General features: G+C 45.2%; 1 protein-coding gene across 2 annotated transcripts in view; it reads right to left on the bottom strand.

Annotated features, from left to right (window-relative positions):
• The window catches only part of grik4 (glutamate receptor, ionotropic, kainate 4), a gene marked incomplete at both ends in the record, with an annotated part of 136,235 nt that overhangs the window by 11,590 nt on the left and 108,887 nt on the right, over positions 1 to 15,758 (bottom strand). For both annotated transcript variants that reach the window (XM_084467098.1, XM_084467099.1), the window contains 3 exons: positions 2,527 to 2,640; positions 7,315 to 7,518; positions 15,708 to 15,758. The exon at positions 15,708 to 15,758 is cut by the window's right edge and continues 57 nt beyond it. In XM_084467098.1, coding sequence (XP_084323224.1) covers positions 2,527 to 2,640; positions 7,315 to 7,518; positions 15,708 to 15,758 — 369 coding nt within the window. The remainder of the gene's footprint in view (positions 1 to 2,526; positions 2,641 to 7,314; positions 7,519 to 15,707) is intronic.

The following is a 15,758-nucleotide window of genomic DNA, read 5'->3' as shown; positions in this document are numbered from 1 at the left end:
TGCGCTCACACACACACATACACACACACATTCATACACACAAACGTATGAGCACAGCCATGCACACAGGCACTAACCAATGCACACACACACACACACACACACACACACACACACACACACACACACCCACACACACACACACACACAATCTGCTACCAACAGACTCAGGAAAAATGTGAATGGTGCAGCTACAATTTACTGATATAAAATGGACTATGTAAAACATTATACAATGTTTTCGTAGTATTTGTGCATTTGGTTTGTCTAGTTCATAGACTGATTCATGGAATCCAACTGCTGTGTGCTTGGATAACACAGGCAACTGTTGTGTTGTTTTTCTTTTAATTCACTCACATAGAGAGAGAGTGGTACCGCAAATAGAGCCTGTTTATTCACAGCAGTGCTTCCAGGGTCCTGAAGGTGAAAACACACGGCCGTATAACAGCTGTAATCTCGTCACTCTGGCTTCCTGTCTCGTCCTTGCACACAAATGCATGCACCCACCGAACAATCCATTCATAGACATGCACTCGCTAATCTACCGGAGCATAAAACCGCACAAACGTCACTTCTGTCACTTCTGTCACTTCCAAAATTGTGTTCCAACATCCTTTTGACCTCTGGAGCAAAAGTTCTTGAAGATGGCATGTGTTCCTCAGGATATCAACTCTGAATACATTGTCCTTTATGTGCAATTCTATGCACAGTTTGTGTTGCAAGAGCATGTCTCAGAGAAATAAAGAAATGCAAAGAATGAGGGCAGAATGCAAGATAAGAGATGTGGAAGGGAGAGATAAGGGAGGAGATGAGATGAGAAGAGAGAATAATGCGGGGAGAAGAGAGGAATAAATAGACAGCGTTTGCAGGTAATTAATAACCGACAGGCGACTTTGTTTCATTGCATTCTCCCTTCTTATTGATCAGGCTGAAATTTTAATTTAAAGTTTGAAATAAACAGCGGAGGCCGCTTGTAGAATGTGCTGCGCCTCAGATCAATAGCTGCTGGATTAGAGCTAAACAAAGCGAGTCACACAGATTCCAATGCTGTGAATCGGTGAGGCATGCTGAGCGACAGCCTTGACTGAGACCTGAGCAATCGCCAAATAGCAATGAAATTGTCTGAAAGGGGACAAAAAAAAGAATGATGATGCTGCAATAGAGGGAAAGAACGCTTGACTTTGCTGCTCACCCTCTCCCCGTTCACGGTGTCCTAACGCGGCCTACTTTCCTGTGTTGGATGTTTTCCCACTTTCCTTAACGGGTCTATAAAAGAAACCACCAAACGTTGCTAATTCTGCTGCGTTGACCGCGCACCGTCCTCGTGGGAGCACAGTAAGCACATTGTGCCACGTCAACCCTCCACACCTGCCCAGCCACTTCACTGCCCCCGTCGTGACAACCGTGGGGAGCCTGCCTCCCAGCTTGTCTCCTTGCTTGCGAGGAATCCTACCTCCTAGCTCGCCTCTGCACTTGCCTCCTAGCCTGCGAGGAGCCTGCCTCCTAACTCGCGAGGAGCCAGCCTCCTCACTTGCGAGGTGATCCGCGAAGGCGGCGTGCCCATTTAGCTTAGCACCTGCTGCTCCCCTTCCATCGATTCTCCCCTCGCTGTTGGCACCCGCCCCAGTCCCTTGCTACCATGGAGCTTGCTGCCGCTGCCAGTGCTCCACCTATTAGTCCTGCCTGTAGCCGAGAGAGTGAGGAGGGAGCATTTCCGCAGGAGCGGCAGGGATAGGGAGGAGGGTGGGGAGGTCAACCATAAGTAAACGACCCCCCGGGACGCTAACTGCTTATGTTAGCCCTTAGCGCTAGTACAGTTCCATGGCCGGGTCCGTCGTTAAACACAGAGCGCCGCTTCCCCCTCGGGTATACGTTATGAGACGCTAGTAATTATGGGAGATTATTGGGGAGCCATGTTTTCCTCAGAGATTTTGCCACTGGCTGCAAGTGCTCTCTGTCTCCCCCTGCCTGTGAGCCTCAGAGGGGAGGGTCAAACCCAATCAGAAGGGCCAGGACTGTGGGCAACATGCTGTCAAAGAGAATGTCCTGCATTCATCAAAGAGAGAGGGATGATATAATAAATAATAAAAATGACACACTTGCCATCTGGTGCTGTCGAGACCAGGGATTCGATTGAAGCACAAAATGCTGAAAAAGCTGAGGAAATGCATGGGGCAGTTTAAAAGATAATGGAGACTGCTGGGAAGACGAGGGGAGGAGACGAAGGAATGATGAAAGAAGAACAGGGATACCTGGAGGAAGGGGAGGGAGGGAGGAGGGGAGGGGGGAGGGAGGGAGGGAGGAGGGAGGTACACGAAGATTAAATCAAGAGGGAGGGGATGGGGGAGCTGAAAGCTAGAGATGAGAGGAGAGTTTACAGTAGGATTAAAATAAACTCGTCACACGTAAACGCCGGAGCCAAAACGTAGAGAAAGTGCGTCTCTTGATCCGGCCGGGCTGCCAGAGGCTCGGTTGGGGCATGAGGTAGGAGTGTCTGTGCGGTATTTCGGTGTGATTGTAACTCACCAGGTGGACACGGTACATGATGCTGATGCCCAGGGTCATGAAGGGCTTGGAGAAGTCGATGACCTTTTCCCGCTCTGCAGTGATGGTCAGACCGGCCACGGCCAGGTCGGCTTTCTGCAGTCACAAGCAGAGCGGAAGGGACCGGAAGGAACAAGAAGGAGAGCATTGGAAGATGAGAATATGGAGAGGATTGACATGACACTCAAAAAAAAATGTAATTACATGTTCTGCTGTGTGTCTCTCACACAAATCCACTCTTTTTTACAAAGACACAGACACAGACACACACACAAACACACACAAACACACACCGGATATTGAAGTTAGGTGACATTTAAACCTTGACGTCGCTAAGTTGTTAATAACTTAATAATTATACCTTCCAACCTATATAATTAATAACAAAATAATTATACCTCACCACCATTCTTTCTGAAAAAAATATTTGTAAGGGAAAGAGAGTGAGATAGAGAGAGAGAGAGATCGCGAGAGAGAGCGAGAGAGAGAGAGAGAAAGAGAGATAGAATCACACTAGGGCACCCAAAAGCTAGCATTGTGCTAGGCCAAGGGCACACTGTGAAGACAAATCACTTGACAAAGCAGCTGAAACACGCTGAAACACACACAAACACACACACACACACAAGCACACACACACACACACACACACACGCGCGCGCGCTCAAACATTAAACATATACCGAATACTGGATTGTTCCCCACTAATCATACAGGGCAACAAAGTGCATTTGCAAGGGATTTTCATCTCCCAGCGGAGCGATGAAGGGAAGGCAACAACACATTGCTCTTTGTCCTCTGCTGGAAAACTAAGAGGATTGGAAACACACACACACACACACACACACAACCATGTGTGTGTGTTTGTGTTTGTGGCTGGGGGTGGGGGGGTAACTGGTGCAGCAATTCAGAAGTCACACTATCTCACAATCGGTCTGTCCTAATGCTGTCAATCCATCTCCACAAACAGGGACAGGAAGAGAGAAGGAGAGAGGGGGGGGGGGTGGGGGCAGACAGATAGAGGCAGACAGATGGAGAGGCAGACAGGCTGATAGAGGGACAGAGTCGGGGAGGGTTAGACAGAGACATGGGATAGAAGAGCGTACGTGGAAACAAACAGAACATTGGAATCGAATAATGGAAGAAAGAGAGAGTGTGGTGAATAGTTTGAATCTCAGACGAAAGGTACCGAGTTTGAATCCCTATGTCCACCTCGGGTCATGTGTACCTGTAAGCATCCTTGAGCAAGATGCCCTATCCCACACCTGCTCATCAATGACATGTGTCTGCATTCACTTCATTTGTAAATGGTGTTAATGTGTGATAAAATAGAACCAACTCCTAGACCAACACCAACTCATTTAGCTCCAATGTACCGATTTTTTGTTGTCCAGTGAACTTCAAAAAATGTGGCAGTTGTAGGATTTGAATAAGACTGTAGTCCAAACGTAGGCGTAGATGTCAACAAAGGGGCCATTCAATGGATAAACTGTTCCTATTCAATTGATTTCATTTGTTTTGGACATACAGGTATGTCTGTTATGCCAATACATTTACATTTATAACTACATTCATCCAGTTAGCAGATGTTGAGGATTTTTTGTTAATGTAATGTTTCATGTACATTACCTTAATATAATACAACCTACTGTATTTTAATCACACACTTATGAGGAACTATGCCTCTACTGAAATTCCTGATGCAACATGGGAGGATACAGGTTTAGATGGATGGTTTTCAAATGTCCAAACAGACCTTCAACATCTTTATTTTTACCTAGGTAAAATTCAAAAGCACCTGACTGAACAAAGACGGCTATTTTTGAAGAAGGTCGTAACGGTGGATCATTTTTAAAATTGCGTCACAAGGAAGACTGGGAGGCAGCAAGGCAAGCCAGCACAAAAAGTGGTTTGTGCTGGCATACGTGTTTACACAAACAAGCATTTCTATTTTTGTAATGTTGTGTATGTGTGTTTGTGTGGCCAAGCATGGACATGTGTGTGTATGTGTGTGTGTGTGTGTGTGTGTGCGCGCGCGTGTGTGTGTGTTTGTGTGTGCGTGTTTCTGTACATATTGGTGTCTAAGAGCAGACATGTGTGGGTATCTATTAATAAATGTTGTGTGTGTGTGTGTGTGTGTGTGTGTGTGTGTGTGTGTGTGTGTGTGTGTGTGTGTGTGTGTGTGTGTGTGGTGCATGTGTACGTGTATGGGGTCACTCGTACGGCAATCAATCCCGAACGGGGGCTGCGCACCACTGATCTGCAGCATGGTAAAAGCCCTTAGAGGGCAGGTGGTGTCTCAGCACCAACTGTGGGATGGATGACTAAAATTAGGCATTTAGCCTTCACCCACCCCTAGCACCTCGAGGTCTCCCCCAGCCTTGCTATAAGGACAGGTCATTATAGCAAGGCGACGCGTACAGCGAGGATCAGATATGATCACAATCATAATAATCAGGATTATGATCTCCTCATACTATAGCATGGTGGCTAGAAAAAATAACCATTGATGTGGAATATTGAAAATAAAAATAATAATCATGATCATAAAAAGGATCATGTGAAATATGAGGTGTGATAGCCCTTGGGTCACAGTCCAAAGCCTTTAGTGTACAGCAAAATACAGTGAGCTGACCCTGAACTCATCCTTTTTTAACAGTGATTATTTAGGATACACCGTGGACCCTTTGCTCCTCGTCAGGGGCAAGGTATCAATTATTCCCCAATGCTCAATTATTCACACTGTTTAAAAATTCATGAGATTTGCATTTAACACTGGCAGCTTTATGAAGCGGCCCTCAGAGTCCCTCTGTTCTGTCTGTGCTTCCATCGGAGCGCCGCTTCCTGAGCGTCTGACTGCACCTTCGCCGGCACATTCTCACTCTCAGAGTGAACATCCCACCGGCCCCCTCCTCCCTTCATCCCCGCCCAGCCCCGGTCTCTGTCGGCCGCTCCACCTGCAGTACCTTCCCGTCTCTCTCCCCTCCGTCTCCGTGGTGCGAGACTCTGATTCGCTGAGCTCTTCCGAGCACTAGATGCCGCCGAGCGGCCCACGGGAAGGAGAACAAATACGTCTGCACTTTTCCCTCCTTTTCTCCACCAAAGAGGAAGCCACTGGTCTCCTTTCAAGAGGACTCGTAATAACCATCTGAAATATTTATCCGGCGGTGGAATATTAATATTGACTACCGGACGGATTCTTCTTTTTTTTTTGTGCCTTATACTTACAGTACAATTCAAAATGGCAATGTAGAAAGTTCAGCTATTCAATAATGCACCACCGCAAGCCCCCTCCCCCCCCCGCCGCCGGTTCACTTACTCATATAATGTGAAATCCATAGCCTCTTCCCAAACCCAATACAAGCCGCATGGAATAAAACATGAGCTGGGAAAGTTTGGCTTTCTGTCTTTTCTATTCTTCACAATATGTGACATTATCGTGAGGGAACGCTTGTATGCTTCCCCCGGTCCTTTGGAGATAAGGCTGTAGCGCTGGATCCCCAGCGGCTCCAGGGCGGCGGGAGGAGCGAGGCCTGGACGCGGCCTTGTGTCGTCCTCGCTACTTTAGCATTTCCTGCCTGCGTCTCAGCAATCAACCTTCAATAATATCACACAAAAACTAAAAAAAGAGGGATCAAAGGGAGCGGGGCTGCCCGGCCCCACTGCGTGCCTCCACTGCTAAGTCTGGCCATCCGTTCCCCGGAACTTTCACAAATGATCAAAAACAAGCCTGACTCTCTCCACCAAGGCTGCGGTGTGTCGGTGTGTCCTTTTTTAACGTTCACTCAAACCGTCTTTTAGTTACTGCCTTTTTTCAGCCCACCGGCCGGCCATCCAGATGAGATATCATCCTTCCAAGCCACTATCCCCTCTGTATTTCCTCTCCCCTGCTCTCCATTCCTCACGCCCCCGCCTGCCCTCTCAACCAGCCCTGTGTGTAAAGCCATATTTTTAATGGCCGCTGGCAGGGACACGTGTACACCAGCACCCTGGCTCTCCTGAAGGTCAGCCCGGTCACACAGAGGCCTATTTCTTCCACGAGAGGGTGGGGGGGGGGGGGGGGGGGGAGGGGGGGCAGACAGTCACCAAGAGCAGCCGCTCCTTGGGTTTGGTATCGGTAATGTCTCTGCCCTCCATTAGCCCGTACAATTAAGACAGATGACTGAGGAATATTTGCTCCATCCGTTTTTTCGCCATTGGTACCCTTGCCTCCGCAGTGCTCCATTTGATTCCCTCTAGTCCTCATGCTAATACGGGATACGCTCTCTTTCCTCCCCATCCTCCCCCCTTCCTCCTCTCCCCTTCCTGTCCCCCTTGTTCCCTGCTTCCTGCACGCCCACAGAGCTCTGAGATTAGCATTAACAAACGTGACACAGATTGATGTGGACAAAAAGAAAAAGAAAAAAGAAAACAGGGAGGAAAGAGAAAACAAACAGGAAACAAACTGTTAAATAACACAGCGCCCCGGGACACTCTGGGAAATAACGTCGATTGGCGATGGAAAGGTTCCTCCTGTTGACAACAGCTTTGTTTATGTTCCCGTATATGAACAGGAGCGCACCGTATACATTATTTACCCTGTAGCCTTAAGAGATGTGGATGTGGTTATTTCAAGGAGGAAAATGTCGATTTAATATAAAAAACTAGAAAAAACAATGTTTTTCTAAGTGGCAAACAACACTGCGACTTCCTCGTAGATCTGTGGCGTTTTCTTTATTTTTCCTTTTTTTTTTCCTCGACTTGACATGAAAACGAAAGCGGCGCTCTTACTCTGGAAATTAGCTCCCCCACCATGCCGGTCCAGGTGCCGTTGGCCCCGGGGACCCCGTAGTGGCCATCCCCCACCAGCCGGATGCGATACTTGAACTTGAGGATGTCGCCCAGCTCCTTCAGCATGTCCACGCAGAAGCCCTGGTAGCGCTCGTTGCCCTCCAGCACCTGGTGGTTGGGCCGCAGCATCACGTATGGGTTCTCCTGAAACAACACGAGCAGGACAACGGTTTATACACACGCCATGGTGGCGAGGGGAGGGACCTATCGATGTCTCCACTCCAAAAACGCTTCAGGTTTACAGAGTTTCTGGCTTTGATTTGATTTGAGGGAGCACAAAAGTCATTTCAGTGGTACATTTTATGGTGATTTTTCATCATCGACGGGGTCGTTCCGTTTCGCAGGGTTATAAAAAGCCTATGACAGGCGGGAGTCCTTGTATATCATTCTGTGTTTAGTTCACAAAATATTTTACAGGCGGAATTGCGGACACATTCCATTTTCAAGCCATGGATCATTTTAATCTGTGTTTCAATTTATAATAACACCGGGGCTGTATCGCTATTGAAAAGCAGCCAAGCAGATTTGGAAATCACCTTCAAACAAGTACATGGTATTCCATTATATCAAACTAAACTAGTCTCCTGCTGTGACCTACCAAGCTGTGTATCCATGGAAAAGGGCAGACATGCAGGCAGTCACTCTCTCACTCACACACAAACACACACACACTAGCATGCACGTAAGCACGCACACACACACACACACACACACACACACACACACATGCACACACACACAGACACATACACACACCACACCCTGAGCTCTAGCCCACCCAAACACCTTTATATCTTGTTTTTGTGGTGAGGTTGATTCACGGGGGAGGTTGTGATTTAGAGAGCCTCCCTATAATGAATCTCAGAGGGCAATGTCACTGTGCTGCTTCTCAAAACAGCAGCACCGTGTCGGAGTCACCGAGACACCTCTGGTTCATCGATGCTGTCTGCCTCCCCTCTCTCATCCCTCTCTGACCTCAGCTTGTATTACTAGTGTGACACTACTATGACAGGTAGACGTCGCACAGTCATAATAGACTCAATTCCTCCCTGAAAAAATAAATACGGCTAGAAACGACGTGATTACATGTATCCTCTAGCTCATTACTAATGCAAACGATGAATGCTTATAGAAACTAATGCATTTCTAAAAGGCCAGCATGAATTATATAGCCTACAATTTCAGGTAACCAGGGTTCAGGCATTAAATGTTAAAACTACAAAATGCGGTGGGTGCTGTAGTGAAAAGTGAGGCTGCAAATATTTTTAATAGATTAAATAATAATAATAATAATAATAATAATAATTTTGAGAATATAATAATTTCGATCTGATTTGTACACTTTTGTTTAAATTTTTTCGAGCAATTTTGAGAGCGATCCGATTGGTCTAAAAATATTTTTTTTCGAGTGGTCCAATTTGTTGAAAAACAATCGACCAATGAGATCCCTCAAAATATATATAGATTTTTTCGACCAATCAGAACGCTCGAAAAAACAAATAAACCAAGTCTAAATATTCTAGTGACATCACAGGCAAGTGTCGGTTGGTACCAAGTGACCAACATTTCAAACTGGAATAATCCAAAATGAATTTGTAAAACAGGCTGGCTTAGTTTGTTGTTTTTAAGTCCTTCACAACATTTTGCACTTGCACAGTGGCCCGAAGGTTAGTGGACCTTCACTGTTGTGTGGCCAGCATACCACACAGAATAAAAGTCCTCCAGTACAACGGCTCCTTCTTCTTCTCCTTACAGCTACTAAAGACTACATGTGCTATAAATACCGGTATGTGATGCATTTCATTGCTACACTGTCACTGAGAGTATGAAAGTGCAGCAAAGCACACATACAACTTTGCCAATAGACTGGACATATTACACCAGCACTATTGCCATTTATGATACAGTCATGTGTGAAATTAAATAAAAATTAAATGTATTAATTTTAAATGAAATAATAAATCCTCATCATTTCATTAATTGAATATTATTTTTTGTGGCAGCTGGTGAACCACATAATTATATGCCTCACAGAATAATCCAAACTCAATCCATTCACTTTCTATATGCACTTATGAATATAAGAAGAATATATGAATATAGCATGAAACAGGGACTAACACTGGCACTTACAGAAGCACATAATACTACCCGCTGCAAGGCATGATACATTTTCTCTGGAATGTGGAGCAGATTTCTTCCTTTCTCTAACTCTCCAAGCAGAGTACAACTGCAGTTGTACATTTACCGCAATTCAACTGCAGTAAATGACTCCACAGCAATGGCATTCAGTTTTCTCTGACATGCATGTAGTGTGCAGTGCAAACAGACCAGCAGAGACAAGAGAGTGACAAACACAGGGTAGGGTGTGTGTGTGTGTGTGGGGGGGAGCTTTCTGTCTGTCTGCATAGTCACAAAGAAAACCAGGCAGAGGCAGAAGCAGAAGACGAGCTCTTAAAGTCAGTCAGCAAGGCAGACTGATGATATAGATTCCCTTGACCATCGTATTGCCTTTATAGTGTGTAGTACTCTATAAATGTAAATCTGTTCATCTGTCTATTAGCTCATTTAACCAGCCAGCCATTATACCTTCCTGGTCTGATGTGACTGCAATGCTTATGGTTCGGCATGCGCACAACATAATATAAATGCTAATTTCATAGCTGGCAGACTGATGTGGCTCTCTAAAGCATCGCACCCCAGCCACACTGAACTGGACTCTGTCCACTGCCATAATTTATATAGCAGAAATGTGCTTATTAAGGTCACTTGGCATTCATCGGTAAGCTCAAGTATTTCCACTGCTGGACATCAGAGCAAATACTTGAAAAAAACAACTAACAAATTGACTAGAAACAATTAAAGGCTATTCAATCCAGCAGACCAGATCCTTGTAGAACACTTAATTTACTCCCAAGTTTAATTAGTTGCAAGGCCACTTGTTGATGGATGTGTTTCAGGTGCTGAAAGTGCTCTGTGACTGTAACAAATGGTCTTATCCATTACGTGACCAGACCTCTCAGAGAAAAACAGAGCAAAATATATATAAAACACAGTCCCCCCCACCCACCCCCCACCACTCTCTCTCTCTCCCTCCACCCTTTAATGTTGACCTGGTTAAGTACAGACTAATAAAATAAGACCTCACACACAGCCATCAATCCTACCGGTAGCAACCAGCAATCGATAACGCAGCGACAGCCCAACATATTGCCCCCCCCCCTCCCCCTTCCCCCATCTCCCTCTCCCGCTCTGCTTCTGTATATCGTTCATTGTAAAAGTCTCTAACTGTCTGTGTCCCCCATTTTTCTCCCGCTGTCCCCCCTCTACCTTTCTCTCCTCCCAGCAAGCCTTAAGGTATTCTATAAAAAATGTAATATCTGAGGAAGCAAGGAATAAATCCTGGTATTACCCAGATATTTGTTGGTGTGAGTGGGGAGAGTTACAGCGGCTAATAAAAGTGGATCGGTTGGCTGTTAGTACGACATTCAGTCCTTGCATGTCCAAAGGCTTTTCCCGATAACTCACATCTACACCTGCCCACACCACTCTTGAAACACCACTGTGTCTACATAATGGGAGAGACTGAGCGCGAGAGAGAAAAAAGATGGATGGCACTAACGACTACAATAATGTCTTGAAATGGGGTGCCTCCTTGAAGGTGAACTCACAAAGAATTTGTTTCTACCTTCTACCTACCTTTTGCACATGACAGCAAACCTGGAATAAAGTTAGGAACTTGGAGGAATGAAGAGAAGTCGTTCTTTTTAACACAAGTATTACCATTGCGCACAGAGTCTGGGGAAGGACCGGAAACTTTACTAAAGAACACAAGCTTGCACGCACGCATGCACACACACACACACACACACACACACACACACACACACACACACACACACACACACACACACACACACACACACACACACACACACACACACACACGGTGGTAAATTCGGTGTGGATCCCTTTAATATTTGGCTGAAGAGAACAAACAAGAGTAGTTCAAGATGTCCTCACAGGTCCTCTTCCAGCCGTCTCCCTGTTCTGCCACTTCCTTCCGTTTCCTCAAAGCAATCGTGTCCCCCTGAGCCGAACAACCCGTAGTAAACCAGCTGTTGACACATAAAAACCCCTTCTCCTCCCTCAGTAGTCCTTTGTAACCACCAGCCCGAGAAGTCCAACAAATATTTGATGAGGTTTTCTGTTAGTGGAGGAAAGACCAAGGTGATGTCAAGACCACGATATCGTGTTTTACAAGGCCATTTTTTTGTAAACGTATGTTTGCTCTACGGAAGGGAGTATCAAGAAATAACCGTGATAATAACAAACTCCTGTAAACAAAATCACAAACTCTTGGAGTGAGCCCTGCAAGACTGATCGCATCGTGGGAGGCAGTCAGAAAGAGGCATATTCCCGCTGAAAAGAAGCCGTACCCCTGCGAGCAGAGCTTGTTGCTCATAGGGGTGACGATGAGTCACAACTACGGTCCTGCAGAAAGTTTATGGGCGGTCATAAAATCTGACATATATTAAAGGTACAACACTGTGTGACACTATGCGCGGGTACGAAGTGAGGTTTTTAACATAATTCATGCATTTACAAAGGTCCATACATTACAGGTGACAGGTAAGTGAATCAAGGGCATTTATCTGTCATTTGAATTATAGCGCTTTCATTAATTTTAACCTTGAAGTGAGGCTTAGTGTGACCAGGACAAGGTACTGGTTTACTGTGACAGAAATGAGGATAAAATATTATGAAGCGACCACTTTTGGATGTGGCCTTGTTGCTTTGTGTCAATTTCCGACAAACAATCGTTAAATGTTGAAATAATGCAGATAAAGTAAGAGGCAAACCTAGGAACTTGGCATTGCAGTCAATCTTTAAACAATTTATCACCAGGTTGTTAGCAACACCGAGACTCCCACTCTGGAGGGCTCGACCTGCTAACAAGCGTCGGGAAAAGATAGCGCTTGCACAGAGCAGAATAAACGTAAAAAGAGGAAACAGTAAATTGGAGGGCGCCTTTAGAATGCAGCAGGGGATGTTAGCTTGGAATGATAGAAGGAACAGTGATGCAATTATAGCCTCTGTCCTGTGCGTGTGTGCATGTGTGTGTTTGTGTGTGCACTGCTGTGTGTAACAACATAGCACAGTAACCTATAGAAATCGGTGACAGAGTAGAGAGAGAAAAGACCACTTCGCGCTTGAAGAATCGAGAGATTATCTACTGCATTTAATGTGCAACATGGACGACCAAAGACTACACACCTATGTTTTAGAAGCCAAACTGACATTTACCACATGAACCATTGCTATTATCCACAATCCACAAAACAAAGCGAGCAAACACCATCCTTGTTTAGACATTACCGTTATTCAGCGTTAAGAAATGTGGACAAATATTACTTTGAGAACGAGAAAGCTGGGATAATGTTATCTAAAGAGCAGTGGGTTCCCTTTTCATTACCTAAGTGGACGCATAAAGACATTACATTCCCCAGATCCTCACCACCACAATTGCCTGGAACAATCTTCAGCAGTGATTATAAGCACATGGCTCGTGGCCTTCCAGTCAAGTGATAATCAATTCTATGGTCGCTTTCTACAGGGGCCGTTTCGGAAATTGAAGAGGTAAAGAGATAGCCACGCGCAGGTATAATAAAATGGCTCTCCAAAGAGCGGTACCTATCTGCTTCCCCACTCACTCTCCCACACTCTCTATCACGGACGTGCAAGAGGACACACAAACACACACAGACACACACTGTATACATGCCCCTAATGACCCACAAAATAATACACATTTGACTCCCACACACACACACATCATGCACACAGATACAAACACCCAAGCACAACCATATGCACACTCCCACACACACAGTGTGTATTGATATATCTATTTCTATCTTTACTATTGTCAATTCATCATACAGTATAAAGCAGTAATAAAATGTTTTACTCAAAAAACACAAAGATTTATTTTAAGCTTACTCTCCACGGTGACTGGGTGAATATTTTCCAAGGCCACGGCTATCTACTAATGATATAAATTGACCGTGAGGTTTATTATTCAACATTATAAATCTGCCTTTATCTTAGTAAAGTCTTCAGACAGTTAAGACCTTACATGTGAGGGAAACCGATCACCATAACTAAATGGATCATTTAAACTTGCTCCATTTCTCCCAAATTGCTGAAAAAGGTCAGAATACTTTTACTCCTTTCACTAGACACCCAGCTCTGGGAACCACCCCTACTGACCGACAAAAGGTCATGACACACCATGCCAAAAGACAGCAGGAGAGACAGTCATTCCCCTGCTCTACCCCTGTACACACACACACACGCTAATTATAAACACAATGTACAATGTATAGTATGCATGATATGTTTGCATATATACATATGCATGAGTGTACATACAAACATACATACATACATACATTCATACATAAGTCAACCTTGCTACAGGCCAGGCGTTGCCTGAGGGTTCCAGCAGTGTGTGTCCTCCCTGCAGCATCGTGGAGCACCACACGTGACCGGGCCCTGATGAATGAGCCCTGAGGCTGGGGGGAAATTGGCCCTCGTGGCTTCCGAGGAGCCCCACCCCTCCAACACGCACACATGCACGCACGCACACACGCACTCACGCACAGTCCTTACTCTTACTTTCACCACCCCAGCTCCACCTGGCTCAACCCTGCCGCTATGACTCTCTCTCCCTGGACCCTTACTGATTGAAGAGAACCGCTCCATCAGTCTCAATAAGACTGGTGGATTGTCTGTGGGACGTGGTGTGGCAACTCACTACCCCCCCCACCCCCCCTCTCCCCCTCCCCCCAGGCTCCACAGCCGATAAGCCGGCCACTTTAGTACATCACATCAGGCAATTCAGCTCCGCCTACATACTGCTTTACATCGTATCACCTAGAAGGATCAGCCACTAGTTGTGTGTGTGTGTGTGTGTGTGTGTGTGTGTGTGTGTGTGTGTGTGTGTGTTTGTGCTTCAGTGAATCCCGTAAGACATGCAAAGCCCGCTGACAGCATCTATACACATCTTTAGGGATTGTTCTATCAGGTAGACTTATTCACATTAGGAGATTTGAATCTCACACGGCTCTTATCTCTCAGCCAATGAGCGATGTCCACTGCTGTGGGAATCAACCTGCACTATCAGGACTCCACGCTGCTTTTCACATTATGTGTGTGAGCTCAGGAGCTATGTACCCAATTTCCACCCATGTCAAGGTTCCATGTGAGACACTTCTCACACCCAACAGGAAATGGCTAACCTGGTTTCGGATCTTCAGAATAAACCCTGGTAAAATAGATCTAAAAGCAGGGCTAATGGCAGCATTAGTTTCTTAGATGTCTCTTTGGTAAGACTAGCATACAGCCTCCTCGTCTCTTAGTTCAAGATAGATCATGATGCTGATCTGTTTCGGGATGTCGTTTCTAAACATGCCTACTAAATAATAGTATTAAAATGTAATTCTCTGCAGAGCTCTTGCTTTTTGCCTGATTCTGTAGGTTATCTAATTATTGCAAGTCCAAGGCCCAAAAAGCATTTGTGTGTGCCCATTTTCTGGATTGATTCCTCAATATATTTGACATTGGCGCAGATATGTAGGGACAAACTGCAGTCGGCCCTACATAATACTAAGTACTGTCTTCCACATCCTCAGGGATGTGCCTTTGTACCTTGCTGAATGTCTGTGTGATTGTGGTTGTCCTTGAGTTTGTGCTAATATATATTTATAGCTATATATAGATACATTACATTATTTTGTACACAATAAGAGATGAAGAAGTTTTTGTCATCATGAAAGCATAATTATTATTTTAGTATTATTTATCCTCAAATTAACAAATATATGTGTCGTTGTCCGAAATAGCAGAAGAAGATGCGCATAGCATAGTTCTATGTGGATTTGAAGCCTGCAGCTATGAGCTAGAATAGCACTAGCTCGACTCTGTGGAGATAAATTCTGTAATCATGCAGATAACAGCACGTCACAGTCACTATAATGAGTTATTTTTGCATGATTAAGTGGATCTATGTAATCAAGTTATCTCTGCTAAAGGGGTTTAAATGAGGGACCTGGGACGTTTGGATGTCTGGAATTATTAGCTTCCATTGAGGCCACACTTCTCGTCCGATGGCAAAACCTTGGTGATGGCAAAACCATGCTTCATTTGCTCTTCAACCGCTCTGATTGTAGAAACCTCAGTGTTTGGACACAGGGCTTGGCTTTCTCATCCTCGGTGTCTGTTAAAATTATGGTGGGAAAAGGTCCATTGTGGGACGATAAACTACTCACCAATATGGTGGTTATGGTGAGGGTGGTGTTGAAGAGGGTGTCCGTCACGTT

The sequence above is a fragment of the Micromesistius poutassou genome (genome assembly GCF_964030765.1).
Source record: "Micromesistius poutassou genome assembly, chromosome: 4".
Lineage (NCBI taxonomy): Eukaryota > Metazoa > Chordata > Actinopteri > Gadiformes > Gadidae > Micromesistius > Micromesistius poutassou.
This window is presented reverse-complemented; position numbering and strand designations above follow the sequence as displayed.